The sequence below is a fragment of the Terrapene carolina genome, unplaced genomic scaffold (assembly GCF_002925995.2).
Source record: "Terrapene carolina triunguis isolate 2854851 unplaced genomic scaffold, T_m_triunguis-2.0 Scaffold67, whole genome shotgun sequence".
Taxonomy (NCBI): domain Eukaryota; kingdom Metazoa; phylum Chordata; order Testudines; family Emydidae; genus Terrapene; species Terrapene triunguis.
Genome location: NW_020664418.1, coordinates 14,029,135 through 14,046,079, shown reverse-complemented (window position 1 = coordinate 14,046,079; position 16,945 = coordinate 14,029,135). Strand labels below are relative to the sequence as shown.

General features: G+C 46.9%; 1 protein-coding gene across 2 annotated transcripts in view; it reads right to left on the bottom strand.

The window, feature by feature from the left end:
• Window positions 1-312: 312 nt before the first annotated feature.
• CUNH15orf39 (chromosome unknown C15orf39 homolog) overlaps window positions 313-16,945 on the bottom strand; it is a 28,994-nt gene continuing 12,361 nt past the window's right edge. Inside the window, exons 2-4 of one of the 2 annotated variants that reach the window (XM_024208416.2) lie at window positions 12,692-16,363; window positions 5,732-5,765; window positions 2,415-2,503 (exon numbers count right to left, since the gene is read on the bottom strand). In XM_024208416.2, the coding sequence (XP_024064184.2) occupies window positions 2,500-2,503; window positions 5,732-5,765; window positions 12,692-16,304 (3,651 nt within the window). In that variant the 5' untranslated portion in view covers window positions 16,305-16,363 and the 3' untranslated portion in view covers window positions 2,415-2,499. Of the gene's footprint in view, window positions 2,504-5,731; window positions 5,766-12,691; window positions 16,364-16,945 lie in introns of both variants that reach the window. The other variant, XM_024208415.3, reaches the window with a different exon arrangement.

The window sequence follows — 16,945 nt, the reverse complement described above, 5'->3', positions numbered from 1 at the left end:
TAAAACAACAAAATCAGTCCTGTAACTATGGAAGTCATGATCCCAATGTTCTGTTTAATCTCTGTAGCCCTTCACAATTAAAAAGGGCAGGGAGTTAAAGCAAGAAGCTATATTTAATGAATAAAGTATGTATAAAGAAGGAGGGAGAAGTGAATGTTGGCTGAGTGGTGGGGAGCATTGCAATGAAGATGTAGATGGTAGTTCTTAGAGCAGCTCCCCTGATGGTTAGCTTTTCTTCTTTTAGGGGCAGAAAGTAAAGGTTCCCCCCCCAAACCATTGAATCAAACAACCCCTTCCCCATTTTATAAAAAAAAAAAAAAAAAAAAAAAAAAAAAAGGCTACTTCTGCCAAGCAGATCAGATACAGATCAGCCACTCTTGGTTGAAAGGGGAAAGGTTTACAAGATTAGCAATGGAAAACAGAGCCAGCTACTGCCCCTGTCCCAGCCACTCAGTGCTGTACATTCTGAAGTGTTGTTAAAAGTACCCATCAGCAAGCCCACGCAAGCTGCCCTGGAAGCAATGAGGCCACTAACATGAGTGGGCTTAGTCTGTCTCTTGTAGAGCTTCCAGCTCCACAGAAAATGCACTTTCAAAACCCATCGTAGAATATTAAACTAAAAAGAAATATTAAAAAAAAAATTAAGAAACTGTGTGTGTTGGGGGGCAGGGGGAGATGTATAAGGACCAAATTCAGCACCAGTTTAGATCCTGTGCAAGATCAAACCATCTCCAAGAGGATTGCATAGAGTGCAGAAAAATCACAAAATTTGACTGCAAGAGCCAGATCCTGCTCCATGGAAAGTCAGGGCCTGACTCCCACTGACTCCATGGCAGCAGAATCAAGCCCCAGGTGTCCAATTGCAACTCAGCTTCAAGGATGTTGTGTCTCCAGCAGTCACCAGCTAGACCCAGGGGGGATTGCTCGTAGGGTGCATTTTGAACAGGAAGCTGCACAAACTGTCAGTCAGGTGAGCATGAAAGATACATTCTATCTGAAAACAGAGGGATGAGTGTGGCCGGGAGGCTGTGTAAAGAGAGAGCTGATCCAATAAAAATCAAGTGGGAGCAAAGGAGATGAAAAGAAAAGGTGCCTTGTGGAAGAACAGTGTGACACCACTTCCCTGCTGTATTCCTGAGCTACATGTGCTTGGTGTGGTGCCCTCTATAGGCTGCTGGGGTTGTGCATGTGGACGGCCTGTCCCCTTTGAACACTGAAGGTGGTCTCCATGCGAGAGCCCAGCCTCCAGGAAGGAGACTGCTCTCCCTGGTGGAGGATATCCATGCCAATAAGGAACGATGGGAGGTTATGGACTAGGGGAGAATGGTCAGTCTGAGGGAAATATTGCTTTGAATAGATGCAATTATTCCTCTCTCACATGGCCTTCCATGTGGAATTTATCTTCTGGACTTCCTACTACAGGCACAAGGCACATTGGTGCTTTGGTGTCCATTCAGAAGGTGCAGGGTGAGTGGGGGAGGAGAAACGAATGAACTCATTTAGTTATGTGGCGTTTCTCTCCATCGACACCTGGGTGCCATTGACAGAGATGGGACCATGGTGGGGAAGACAATAAACAAGCCCCAGAGCTTTTTACTCTTACTGAGTTGGAGCCACTAGTGCTGTGAGCCACCAGCGATGGCCAAGGTCCACTTTCATTCATCCACTTTCAGCCAGCCTTTCTTGTAGTCCTGCAGGATCTCCAGGTAGTACTGCCACTCGGGCTCGCTGTCATACTTCACCTCATACACGGTCTTGAGGGGGTCCTTGTGATGCTTGTGGATCCTCAGCACCACCCCCTGGTACCAGGCCTCTGTCTTGTCATTCTCCTCATACAGATGTCTGATCCGCTTGCCCACCAGTTCCGGGTACCTGGATGGGGAGGTCGGACTCTCCGCCTCATGCCTGAAGGTCTTGCTGAGGAGGGAGCAGCCTCGCCTTGAAGCTGGACCCCTCTCCCTCATCCCCCTAGTGCCATGGAGAGGAGTCCTCTGCGCTCCCCGAAGGACCCTCTGGAATTTGATCCGAACCATTGAGTTCCGGAGGTGCAGAACCCTTGAGGTACTCCTGGTCTTCCTGGATGCCTTACTGGTCAGCTTCAGCTGAAGGGTCCTACAAGGCTTGTGGGTTTGGAGAAGTTGCCTCTTGGCACCAGAGGGTGGTGGGAGTCCATTTGGTTTTGAATCCAGGGAGCTGGGAACAACTTGGGAAGATGGTCTCCCATCCTTGAGCAAAGTATCCTCTCCATCAGGTGGGGAGCAGCTTCCCTGAGGCTTCTCGTCAAGCAGCTGGGTTTTCTCTGGTCCCAGGGCAGCAGCCCCCTCCTGGAAAGGAGACCCCTGCTTAGATGAGATCAGAAACTTTCCTTTCCTGTGCTTTCCCTTGAACAAGTTGGCCGGCATTCCGGCTCTTGCACCCATCAGGCCCCCAGTTGCTTTCTTCTTCACGTAATCCACTGCTACTGCTTTGCCTTCATCTGTCAGAGTCCCTGCACCAGGTTCACCTAGGTGAGGAAGAGAGGACATGGTCAGTTAAGTTAGCACCTTCACCTGCTTAAAATAAAGCTCTCGTTGCACTGTGTGGACCACGTGAGGATGACATCTGCAGGAACTGAAGCCATAGGCACACCATACAATTTCAACCCTAGTCTACTAGCCAAAATGCAATGGGTTCCATTTCCTCCTTCTTTGGGGCTTACTTCCAGTGACCTGAAAGGGAGCCTGGTAAAGGTCCCTTCAGATCCAGCACCTGTAGAGATGGAGCACTCGCTGCTGTATTCCTGACAGCGGTGCCTAGGAGAATTCCATTACGCTGCTGAGGGAGAAGAGAGTATACCCTGGCACTGTGGTTACCCACCAGCTTATGACTAGGATGGGGAATTTGAACCTATGCCATTAGCTACCAGTGGAGGCTCTGCCATGTGTTTTAAATGGCTGTCATGGAAGTACTACCTCTAGATTATAGTGGTTCTGGCAATGATGTTCTATGGCCAAAAAACTGGGTTTCATTGGCTCCTGCCCCTGCTCCACCCCTCACGATTTAAACAAGAGCAGCTTATTCTACAACTCTCCAGTTGCTCTGAGTCAATTACCATCAAGTTAAAAGACCAGGGTAACTTTCAGAGCTTGGATAGGAAGCCACTTCTGCACTGTTCCTCCCTGTTCTAGCCCCTGCTTTTGCCTAGAGCATGAGGAAATGGAAGCTGTTATGTACCAATGAGATCTGATCTAGGATATCATCGAAAAGTAGGGCTGGAAAGAACCTCAAGAAGTCATCTAGTCCATTTGCCCACACTGAGAAAGGGATAAGTATACCTTGACCATCCCTGTTTGTCTAAACTGTTCTTAAAAACTTCTAGTGCTGGGGATTCCACAACTTCCACTGGTAACCTAGTCCAGTGCTTGATGGTCTTCGTGGTTAGAAAGTTTTTCCCACACAATCCAACCTAAATTTCCCTTGTTGCAAACTAAGCGGATTACTTCTTGTCCAACCATGGAAAACAATTGATCACCATCCTCTTTAAAACTTATCAGATCTCCCCCAGCTTTCTCTTCTGTAGACTAAACATGCCCCCATCTTTCAGCCTTTCCTCATAGGTAGGGCCCTTCGTTTTTGGTTTTTATTTTATTTAATTTTTCCCAGGAATTTATCAGTGTTCATTACAACAACGACGAAAACCAGTGAAAATTAGTGGAAAAAACTATTATTTTTTCTGGGTAAACATCAGGTTTTATTTTGGTGGACAGAAGGACGGGGAAAAATGTATTCAGTAGATTAATGCTTTGATGAATGGAATTCAATGTTCTTTGCTGCAGAGCTAAAAACAGAACTCAATACACAATGCCACCTCTGAGTTTAAGAAAACAATATATCTCTAATCCCCAAATAAAACTTTTCATTTGAATAAACAGTTTACTGTTGCAGACTTAGAACTGTTAGCCTATAAATATTTACATGTAATAATTGGGCCACACCATTTGTAGCACATACGCTCAACTTCATCCTTTTCTCCGGTGGGTTTTTTTAAACTTTCGAATATTTCCTTGTGTTCTGAAACACATACTGATATAGGTTTTTGTTTCCTTCCCATCTTTGTCGTCAGATCTTTAAACCGTTATCTGCTAACAGCTTGAAATGTGTACGTGGTGGGCGTGAGATTCATCAGTACGTTCAGATGCGCACACGCTTCAGAGCTTGCGTGCGTGCCTGTTTGTTTATTGTGTGTCTCTTCTAAATGAATACATGGCCTTGCTTCAACAGACAGCTTTGCATATACACACAGACTAATGTATTATCGTACATATATCTCATGCAATGTCTTGTATTTTCCTAATAAAACGAGTACTTTTTTATATATTAGAATGCTACAAAAGTAGGGTGAAAATTGGAAAACACCAAATAATACTTTTTATAAAACCCAGGATTTTTTCAGTAAAAATCAGTTTAAACTGAAAACAAAAGGGGGTTACTCATAGGCTATGTTTTCCAAACCTCATATACATTTTTGTTGCTCTCCTCTGGAGTCTCTCCAATTTGTTCACATCTTTCTCAAAGTGCAGTGCTCCAGATTGGAGCGGAGGCCTCGCCAGTGCTGACTAAAGTGGAACAATTATAGAATATCAGGGTTGGAAGGGACCTCAGGAGGTCATCTAGTCCAACCCCCTGCTCAAAGCAGGACCAATCCCCAGACAGATTTTTGCCCCAAATCCCTAAATGGCCCCCTTGAGGATTGAACTCACAACCCTGAGTTTAGCAGGCCAATGCTGAAACCTCTCCTGTGTCTTAGATACAACACTCTTAATTCATCCTAGAATCACAATTGCCTTTTTCACTGCAGCATCACACTGTTGACTCATTCAATTTGAGATACAGTATAACCCCCAGATCCTTTTCAGAAGCACTACTGCCTAGCCAGTTATTCCCCATTTTGTATTTGTTATTTTATTTTTTCTCCTTAAGTCTAGTACTTTGCACTCATCTTCATTGCATTTCATCCTGTTGATTTCAGACCAATTCGTCAATTTGTCAAGACCTGTCTGAATTCTAATCCTGTCCTCCAAAGTGCTAGCAACCCCTCCCAGCATAGTGTCATCCACAAATTTTGTAAGTAGAGCCTCCACTCCATCAGGTATGTTGCGAATGAAAATATTGAGTAGTAACAGACCCAAGACACACCCTTTAAATACCTCACTAGGTGCGTCCTCCCAGTTTAACAATGAACCATTGAGAATTACTCTTGGAGTAGGGCTTTCACCCCTATGCAATTTAAAAAATGAATTAGCAAAGATAGCCAATGTTCTCTAAGTGTTCAAAACTACGATGCCCCTAACGACCAAATAGTGTCCAATTATTTTGGGTGGGATTTTCCAAGGAGCCTAAAGGATTTGGGCACCTAATTCCCTTAAGCTCCTTTGAAAGGGATTTGTTCTGGATGGAATTTTAAAGGCATATTGAGAGGAGGAATAGGCAGTAGTTACTTTGTCAAGAATTATTCCAGTTTTGCCAACACACTCTAGGCCAGTCATTCCCTCTCTCGTCTCCCCCAGACAGACTGTAACATACACAAAGGCAGATGGTAATCTGCTGTCCAGTATTGTGATGGAAGGCCAGTTGCTCAGACACCAGTGCCACTTCACCTCTGTGCCCCATAAATAACTGGGTGTTCTCCCCAACAGCATGGTTTCAACTGTTTTTAATATATTAAAAACACACACAAAGAACAAATACCTACTTGGAGGCATGCTGGCCAGCTTGTGAACTTGGACCTGTAAGAAATAAAGTTATTGGTAATCATCTGAAGCGCAGCAAAGATGACACTATTCAAAGGCTACTAGGAAGGGGCAGTTGGAACTAATTACAGTAGGATCAGGGTCTCTACTTTGAAACAGAGAGACTTACGCTTATTTTCTTCAGGGTGCAAACTGATCCCCAGGGGATCATGGAGTAATCTCTTTTCCCCTAACCACTTAGAGCCCTACACACCCTATTGTTAAGGCTGTAGAGGGATTTCACCAGGCCAGAGGAGCTGGGAATTCCTAGCATAATCTTGGTTGATTTGCATTGTGATTGATATGGAATTGAGGTTTCAATTCCACAAGGGACAGGGCACCTCCAAACCAGCACCTTCCAGGGCCAGGATCTAAAGCATGGTGATTCCATTGAGAATAAAATGGGAATTGTAACCTCATTGTGCCAGGGGTCTGGTTTAATATGCCTTCCGTGTGGGTCACTCCAAAAAAATTGCAAGAGGCGCTTCCCTTGCAGAAACACAAGCTGGGTCTGGGTGCACATGTTGGGAACACACCATATTTCTGGTAATTAAGGCTTTCAGTGGAAATAAATCCAGTTAGCGCTGCACAGAATCCCACCTACATGTTCCATATAGGGATCAGACCCTTTGTTTCTGGTCAAAGTTGGCCAGCTGGCTCTGCCTACACAAGACAAACGCAAACCAAAGTTCCCAGAGAAGTGTCACCAATGACACACACAGTAACTTTTCCATTGACTTTTTCCATTGGGGGAAATGGGAAGGACAGACCTCAACACCTCATCCCAACACTAGGGCCTCTAATGATGCAGTGCTCCTCCAATTACTGCCTTGCGACATCAGAGGGGCAAGCGCAAACGTTCTGTGGGAGATTTATCTTTAATACTCGAGAAGAGACGCTAATGCCAGTGAAGACACCTTCAAAGATACTCCTCTATTCTATACATTTAGGTAAGAGCAAAGACCTCCATCTTTCTCATTAATGGAACCTAGAGATGACCAAAGCCCCTGTTCAGCAAAGCACATCGATGGACTATACATGCTTCACGTTAAACATGTGCTGAATTGCTTTGCTGAACAGGGCCCTAATGACTAGAAAGCCATTTTAACCACCACAAAAGCAGGTGATTGTATAGTCACAGTGGTTAAAGGTCAAGATTTTTTTAGGCTCCTTTGCCTTGTTTTTTATTCTAATCCTCTGCTGTTGCAGGTTCATACGTGGACAGTTAGTAGCTCGGAGCATCTATTTACAGGGCTGGTTTTGGGTGGCATTCGCAGACAGGGTATGCAAAAGAAATGCAGCCACTGAGCATTCAATTGGAGAAGGAGTCCCTCCCACAGGGACAAAATACGTCCCTTTAAAATTAAGGGACAACCCAAGAGTGTAACCATCTTCTTATGTTAAAAAAAAAAAACCAAAAAAAAAACCATACAGTAAGGGAACACATCCATCTACAGTGCATAGGCAGATCAGGACAATACTTCTCACTTGTACAGTCTGCTACAGGTAAAATTGGAGCAGTTTGCTACTTCCTTATGCCCTGAGCTGTGACCAGATGTCCCTCTCCAGATCACAGCAAGTCTCTGTCATCACAACACAGGGCCCATATCCAAGCAGTGATAGAAGATGCTGAAGAAAATCAAAAGGTGCTGCTATGAGCATATATTGCCCAGCTTGGCCCACCCTACCCCATGCTAAATAACTGCTCGGACCCAAAAGGTGAAGCTACTTTGTTTGGATCAGAACAACCAAACATTCTGCTTCAGGTGCTGTTTGGTTTTAAAATTCAGTTAGTTTCTTAGCCTGTAGCGAATGCTGACTGAAATGCAGCAGACTATTCCCCCCACGATCTGCACTGGGGAAAAAGGGGCTTCTGAACTGAATGCCAAGCAGTGCCTTGACCTAGAATTCTCACACCTGCTCTGCAGCACTGATCTATCTACTTGCTGTCTAAAAGACTACCCGTCACCATGCTATCTGGTAGCAGTGAGCAAGAACATGACTGACTGGTTAGACTGATAGGGCTCAGGGGCAGGGTACCTTGTTTCATGGGACAGAAGGTGGAGAAGAGTGTTAAATGCCAGAGGCAGGATTAATGGCACTCTAAGCTACACACATTTACCTACTGTGACACTAAGCACCCCTGTATTCACACCCTGCACACTGTTGTAATAATCTTTGTACAAAATAAGCCTTGTGAGGTATTATTTGAAAATTAACACACTGATCATTAATATCCTTGTGCAATGTGTGGTGTGTATTAAGAGTGAAATTATGACTCAAGTGTATGTAAACCAGTTATGCCAGGAAGAGATGGTAAACAGGTCTGCCCTAGACAAAAGGAATGTGTTTTCCCCACCTGGGAATTACTTCTCAAGTACTTTGGAAGTCAATGAGAATGTATTTACATATCTCAGAACCAGACCCATCAAGCTAACAAGAGGTGGAGGCAAACCTCACACTAACACAGGGGTAGGCAACCTATGGCACGTGTGCCAAAGGCGGCACGCGAGCTGATTTTCAGTGGCACTCTCACTGCCCGGGTCCTGGCCACCGGTCTGGGGGGCTCTGCATTTTAATTTAAATTTTAAATGAAGCTTCTTAAACATTTTAAAAACCTTATTTACTTTACATACAACAATAGTTTAGTTCTATAATATAGACTTATAGAAAGATCTTCTAAAAACGTTAAAATGTATGACTGGCACACGAAACCTTACATTAGTGTGAATAAATGAAGACTCGGCACACCACTTCTGAAAGGTTGCCAACCCCTGCACTAACAGCTGAGGGAGAAGACAGCCTGGCATCTACATCCAGCAGGAGACAGACACTGGGTCTGGGTTTTACTTTTCAAAGAATACACTGCAAAGCTTTACTGGTCTATAAAGACGGGTCAGGGGGCACTGAATCTCAAGTGATAAGCAAGTGAATCAAGCAATTGTTTACAATATTACTGTGTTATAACATATCGAGCGAGGTCTCTTCTGAAAACTAAGGACACACGGTGATCAATATCATTATGAACTGTATGTATTAATACTACATAGGGAATAATGGATGCTCATTGATATTAGGCTGTGCAGTCTGCCCACACAGGAGGGAATGTCACAGCTATCTATGTGTCTCCAAAGAGATTAAACAAGGTGTGACTAAAAACAATTGAAGCCCTATTTACATAGAAACTAGCCAGGGGGTGGGAAGATCACAGGAAGAAAAAATAGCAGGAGGTCATCCTGCCCCTTGAAACAAAAAGTCATTGGAGCTTTGGAAGATATAAGCAAAGACTTGAAGCCATCTTTGGCATCCACTGTTAGACAGGCACAACGGAACAGAGCCCTTGCAAGCTGAGAAAGATGGGTCCTTCAACCAAAGGGGGGTTGAAGTCTCTAGAACTGAATGTAGGACAGAAACTTGCTTATGCAAAGATCTTTCATCTAAGATGACAAGGGAAGCCAGAACCTTGTACTTTTGTGGAAGATCCTGAGGGAAAGTCAGCCATGACTAGGAAAAAGAATGACCAGTGAGAGAAACCATCTTGAAAAAAGCCGGTATCTTGCTAGATTAAGTTTAGACTTTTAGATGTGTGTTTTCACTTTTGTTTTACTTGTAACCTTTTCTAGCTTTATTCTTTTTACTTGGCATCACTTATGTCCTATTGTTAATAAATAGATTTTATTCTTACCATAAACCAGCTCTGTGCTGTGTTTGAACAGAAGGGTGTACTTACCCCCAAGTTAAGTTAATAAGTTGTGATATGTTTGTCTTTAGAGGAACAAACGAACCATATTATCCAGGAGAGGTCTGAACATTGCAGAGCACACGATTTTGGGGAAATTCGGGATTGGGGGTGTGTTGGGGTCATCTTGCTGGTTGTAACTAAGGCTGGTGAAAACCAGAATGGGGCTGTAGACTGGCTGCTGGGGTCAGAGCTGCTGAACCAGGGCCATCTAAGCACAGAGACACTCAAGGTGTGACCTACATGTTGGCAGGCTGGTTGTGAGTGGCCCATGCTGGGAGCTACAGCAGCAAAACATTGTGAGGCACCCAATGTTACAGGCCAAATGGTGATAACCCCTCACTGGTCTGGATTGCACCCTTGAACCCTGACCAGACCGTCATATACTGCAGTACAGGTGAGAGTTCATGGAGCTCTGTGACAAGGATCGGACACCTGCAGGCTTGCTATTTCTTTTTAGAGAGATTCTACTGTAAAGATCATGCCACCTCCCCATCAGGCGTCTGTCACACCCTTCATTTTCTACCATCCTGCCAATCCTATGACATTTCTGACAGCAAAAGAGCTGTTCTCTTGAGACATGTCACTGTGTCCAGACAAAAATCAGAGGGTAAGGCCAGGCGCTCATAGGCCCTTCTGGCCAGGCTGTGTGTGCACAATTCAACATGTTATACAAGGGACTAGTTTATCCATCAAACATACCCCTGCCTGCTCTGTCCCCTTTCTGCCTATGCCATACACCCTGGCCCCCTTCCATTCTCAGCTCCCTTCCCTCCCTTGCTAGCAGGGTACTGGGGCAGCTGGCTGCAACAACATCTTCCATGCAGGTTTGGAATCAGTTGGGAAAACTGGCTGGCTGCCTTCAATTCCTCTGAGGCCTTGGCTACACTGGCGCTGTACAGCGCTGCAACTTGCTGCGCTCAGGGGTGTGAAAACGCCCCCCCCCCCCGAGCGCAGCGCTGTAAAGCGCCAGTGTAATCAGAGCCTGCAGCGCTGCACGCTCGCTCGCAGTGCTGCAAGCTACTCCCCTCGGAGAGGTGGAGTACATACAGCGCTGCGAGAGCTCTCTCGCAGCGCTGGCGGCATGACTACACTCGCGCTTCACAGCACTGCCGTGTGTAGCCAAGGCCTGACACAACAGCCCTTGGGTGGGGTCAGGAGCAGAACTGGCAATGGAATCCCGACATGATGCATGACATTCCAAGCAGGCCTGAGGACACATTCACAAGCATCACAGGAGACGCCCAACACTTGATCAACTGAGGTCAATCATTAGAGGGTGGGATCAGAATCTGGCCCACAGCCATTCCAGACCCATCCATCTCATCAAGTGGCAGCATGGCATGCCCAAAGGCTGTCACTAATGATAGCATGTGTCAACTGCAAGGAGAATCAGACCTCATTAATATCGTCTGGCCTCCTGAAATTGCAGTTTTGGACCCTCCACCCATTTAAATGTTAAAATATGGGGCGTAGCTGGTCGTGGCTGAATACTACCCAAAAGCCATGATTGCCTCCCACACCATTTAAATTTTAAAAGGTTTAAGAGGGCACTCAAACAAAAAAACCAAAAAAAAAACCCCATACACACACATCCCATTTAGTTTTTTCAGCCTCATCCATGCTATGGTTGAAAGTGGGCTTAGACGGGGCCTTACAGAAGAAGATAAAATAGGAACTTTCAGCGGTTTTTTTGGTCTGTCAATTTTTTTGGTGGCTTAGAACCTTTAAGAAATTGTGTGTGTCAGTTTTCCAAGAGGACTCTGCACAGCCCTAACTCAATGTGGAGAGCTTTTGGAAATCTCACCATATATCTTTTTCTACCTCACATTATTCCCTTTTCTATCTGTCCTCCCCATCCCTTGCTCTTCTTTTCTTCCACTCACCTCTCGTCTATCCTTCGCCTCTTCCTCTCCACTTACTGCTCTTTTCAATATGCTTGTAAACATGTTAATGCTTATTAACTCATGTCTCCAAAATGGACAAGCCACAGGGAGTGGAAGAGGAAGTAAAAGTCTCCCCCTGCCCCCCACCCTCCCCCTCAATTGCTGCCAGTGATTATCCAACTTCTGTGGTCTCCTTAAGGAACACAAAATGGCATTAGACTAGCCACTCCGTGCTTCAGAGAGCACCCAGTAGCAGAGTGCAGTGCTCTGTCTCAGATGCATTGCACATCCCACTGTATACAATGGAACACTGCAACCCAGGCAGCTCGGTACAGAACAATAGTTTCCTGACGTCACTCCCAGCAGTTATGAATTCCCGACATGAGTTTCACCCCTGCCAACAGGCTAAGCCACAAGAGTCTGGTGCCAAGAGGTTATGCAATGCACCCTTGCATTAGCCTCTGGGAGGCCTCCCGGACCCAGAGAGTAGCTGGATCTTTACAGTAACATATACAGCTAGGTACTTTGCAAGCCCACACAAGGAACACTTAATCACAGCTGCAAGTCGTCCACTGCAGACTGAGGTGAAGGCTTTCGAGAGTGACTAATGATTCTGGGTGCCTTTTTCTTTTTGAGTACCCACCCTGAGACCCGATTTTCAGAAAGTGCCCTCTAAAGGTCAATTCCCCTTTATGGCGTGCCAAGGTAGGTACCACAAAATGGTGGCACACGAAGTCACTTGTCATTTTGGAAAGCCTGGGCATTACAGAGCCACAACAACATTTAGGCCAGCTTCTATAAAGAGCCTTGTATCTCTCCCAGAAAGCTGCATTTCCTTATTTCTTCTCCCACAGTTCCAACTTATCCCTGCATCAACAGAAACTCTTCTCCATTCTAATCCACCTGCACCGGATGTGTTGGCCAAGTGGGAGATTTTGCAATTCAGGAACTGTCAGACTGTAACATAATGCATTCCCCCGGAAATGATCAAACACCGGCCAGTGATCCAACACCACTGGATGAGTCAGATGGAGGGGGAGGCAGGCTGCTTGGAAAGTAGGGTACGTCAATTGACCTTGGTCAGCTAGTTAGCAGTGATGGGAAAGGGAATGTAGGAGAGAGACAGGATCAGTGTTCTTTTGAGCACATTAGACTTTCAGCTACACAATAAAATGCCCATTACTGGACATGTACAGCTGACCCCTCTCTTGGAGAGCTACTAACATATGGAAAATGTCCCATTGGCAGAACAATCTAAGGGGTGGGAAAGGGCTTACTGGAGATTTAGCACCACTTACCAAGATAGTGCTTGACACAGTCATGCCAGTGGAGATTCAGAAGGTCTGGGTAGATGTCAGGCAGCTGTTTCAGGGCGAGCAGCTTCAGCATCCTGGAAGTACAGCACTTAAGCTCTAAGTCCCTCAAAAGCTTCTCCTCAGACAGGGTGGTGGGGCGCAGCTCCACCTTGTGCTCCTGCAGCACGTGGTCCACAGATGCTCCAGAAAGCTTGGGGAACAGTTTCTCCTTCACCACATGAATGGGGATGAAGATGGCACCTGCTCGAACCACATGTGGGAAGGGGCACTTGCGAGTGAACATGAAGGTCTCCAACTGAGACAGCAGCTTGCTGAGGAGCATGCTGATATCCTGGAAACCCAGCCAGATCTCCTTGCCTTTGGAGGCTTTCTGAGCTTCCAGGATCCGGGAACCATTCTTGGGTTTGAGGGGAGATTTCGAGCTCTCTTTCTGCTCTCCATCCAGCTCCACCCTCCTCAGCCACTGCTTAAGGAGCTCCGGAGATGTTCCGGACACAAAATATGAAATCCTGTTGCAGAGAGATATGTGTAATGCAGTGAAATATTGGCTGGATGAAGTCTGCTGGGCAGGGGATTCACAGTTGCTGGGCAGCGAGACGTTGGCCTCGCCCAGTGCTGGGGAGGCCTCTGGGGCACTGGGGGACAGAGACTTTGAAATGTCGGGAAGTTTCAGATAAAGGCACGTCATCTGCAAGGGTTGGATGTTGGCCTGGGTGGCTGCTGGGGGGCCCTGCGTCGCTGCCGGGGGGCTGTTGGCCTGGACGGGTGCTGGAGGGCCCTGCATCACTGCCGTGGGACTGTTGGCCTGGACGGGTGCTGGAGGGTCCTGCGTCACTGCTGGGGGGCCCTGGGTGGGTGCTGGGGAACTGTTGGCTTGGGTGGCTGCCAGGGGACCCTGCATCACTGTCAGGGGGCTGTTGGCCTGGGGGACTGCCGGGGGACCCTGCTTGGGTGCCAGGGGACTATTGGCCTGGGGGGCTGCCGGGGGGCCCTGCGTGGCTGCTGGGGGGCTGTTGGCCTGTATTGGGGGCACTGCTCGTGTCGGGATAGATTTCGAGATTTTGAATTTTTTGAACATGAAGGCTGTTGAGCTCTGGAAGTTGCTCTTGTCCCCCGAGCTATTTTCCACTGACAAAGGCAAGGCTTGGGTCTTGGAACTCTTGAACACCCTCTGCTTTTTGAGTGGTCCCTCTTTCGCTGCCTCCTCACCACATCCTCCTTTAGGAGTCACCTCAGTCTGTCCAGCTGGGCTCAGAGGATCATTGGCCTTCACTAGCTCTTTTTTCAAGCTGAGGTCTAGCACATCATCTTGAGCAAGTTCCCGGTTCCCAGTGGCAGCTGGAGCACTGATGCTGCCATTCTGTGACTCACTTCTTGCTGGCAGTCTGCGTGGCAGAATCTTTGGCTTGTAGATCTCACAAATCCTGCTGTTACAGCTTCCATCCTGCTGTATCGCATTGAGGTTTTCACCCATCTCCATCTCTGCTTTTAGGGCCTGGGTTGCTTCTTTCCCAATAGGCTTTGCTGATGAATCCTTGGCAGAAGGTGGCTCTGAGACAGCCTTACAGTCTCCACTTGCCAGGCTGTTTCGGAAGGGGGACTCTTCCTCTTGATGATCTTTTGAGAAGGGAATCCCTGCCGACCCTTTGGACCCTTCTATGTAGTCCCGGTAAGGTGCCAGGCTAAAGACATTGTTGATAACTGGCATAGGTGGGGAGGAGGGAGTAGAATCTGCATCTCTCAGGCTTTTCAGTCCCTCCTCAGAAGAAATGACCTGGGGTGAGGAAATAAGCCTGCCTTTGACCTTGGGGGCTTCTCCTTTTTTGTGGTGGTACGGAACTGGACTATCAGTAATAACAATGGGAGCTCCTAACTGAGCTTCATAAATCCCTGTGTTTCTGTGCATAGGCTCTTTCATGGATAAGCTGGATCTTCTCTCCGAGTGGGATTGTTCCTTTCCATGCAGGCTGGGTTGTTCTGTCTGACACAGGCCCAAGCCATAGCCTGGCTCTCCTTTAGGTAGTGCTTCAGTGAGCCTTTCGGGGCTGTTGGATAGCCTATCTAGAGCACCAATCAGTTGGAAAGCACTGTGCTGGCTAGCCACCTCTTTGCTTCTAGGGTTCTCCCTCACCGATTGAGTCCCATGAGAAGTAGCCACTCTGCTATCAACGTGCCGATCATGACCAGCATCCATATTGGCTAAGGAGGCATTGTACAAAGCCATGTCAGAAGGTGCAAAAACAAAACTGGGGTTCTGCTGCAGATAGTCCACTTTGCAGCTGGAATTCTGCTGGAGCTCAGGTTCTCTAGAAGAAACTCCAGGCTTCAAAACTGGAGAGGCCACTGGAATTGGACCAGCTGGTCTATACACATAGCTCTCCAGAGGGCTGGCGTAATAGCCTCTCGGGGAATGATGCCTCAGGTAAGTGCTAGAAAAGGGCCGAGGTTCCCCACTTCCTGGAAAGTTGGTTCCTTTGTAGCCACCTGCAGTTGGCAAGGTCGACAGAGTGCCATTCTGTTCCTCAGCATGAGGAGCCTCCTGATAAAGAAACGTTTGCTTGTGTGAGGTCAGTGGGTAGTGAGACACCGAGTAGCAGGCTGGAGATCTATCCTGATAGGCTGCTGTTTGGGAATGGGCCAGTGGGCTGGCAGTGGAAGGCTGTAGCTTGGACCATGTATGTTGGGATAAGCTGCTGCCATGTACATCTTTGACCCTTTTCTGGTTGTTGTACACAGCAGGGTAGTTTGCTTCAAGAAAGGAGGTGCTTTGATGTACTCTGTATTTCTCAAATGCTGCATGGTAAGGTGGAAAGCCTACAGAGGCTGCTACCATCTCTTTAGTGGGAACCCCTGTGCCTTGGTGTAACTGCAGGAAGCTGGGATCAGGGTGATGGGCTCTCTTGGGTAAAGCAGTCCCACAAGACTGGTCTTTTGCGTGGATATGGTGCCCTGAGGATACTGGGGTTGGTACAGTCCATTCCACTTCCAACGGCCTCTTCTGCATGCTCTCCATCTGAGTTTGTAAGGACATAGAAGCCCTGGGGTCCACATAGCAAACAGGGTTTCTATAAACTGGCTTGGGCACTGCCAAGGTGGCATAGCCTGTAGGTGCCTGAGCAACTGTTTTGTTTCGGAGCCCAGGTTTTTGCACTGGGAAAGCATGGCCCTGAGCCTGCTGCATATGATTTGCCCACTTCTCCTGAACAACCAGGTGGTCTCGCACCATGCTGTCCTTCCCTTTGTCAGCACCAGAGCTCCGTAGTCTTACCGCCAGGCTCTCAGCTTCTCGTCCGTACAGCAGGCAGTTCATCAGCGCACCATCTGTCCTCATGTGCTGGCTGACAGCATTACCTGGATATTGCATGTAAGATGCGGCTGGACTCCAGTGGGTCAGAGACTCGAGCCCATCAGGGCTTTGCAGCGGGTAAGCAAAGTAGGTTCCCTTGTAGCTGAAATGGTTTTCAGAGCCATGACTAGGCAAGGGGCTCGATTTACACAAGCCCGTGGGGAGGACACAATTTGGCTCTGTCTCCAGCCGAGGTAACTTGTTGTAGGCCACAGGGTCCAGGTCCTCTAAGTGTCGTTTCCCAGCCATTATAAGTCACTCTCCACCTTGTGTCCTGGATGCACAATAGGGGATTCACTCTGACTTGCCTGAAAGAGAAGAAAAAGGAAAACAGTGATTTAAGCAAAAGGGGCCAAAACCAAGTCACAGAAACTTGCCACGCAAAATGTCTTGCCATGTGATTTTTCATTGGTAACAACTGGGGAGAACCAGGGGTGTAAAATGAAGACAGCAGGCTAGTTTCATAAGAAATACACAATGCATCTGCCAACACCATGGCACGATACCAAGGAAAGATGCATCAAAGGGGTCTTCCCAAATGGAGATGTTCTAGCATGAAATTGGGGGCAGTGAGACTTGTGCTGCTTGTGGCATTATTTTGGTGATAATTAAACTGAAATCCTGTGTGTTTATCACTATCGATACTGCAAGAGCAATGCAGCATAATCCCAGTATTTCAAATTCAATGGACATTGCTTTTGATTGGTCAGTTTTTGCTCATTGGCTGGAGGAATTGCTATACCTCATTCTAAATTTTTTTGGTAGGCAATAGCTTTGTTATTAAAATCACATACAATGTTCAAAATTTTTATGGCAGTCCAATGCAAATGATACACAATAAATCAAAAGTCTTCACAAGTAAAAAGAACAGGAGTACTTGTGGCACCTTA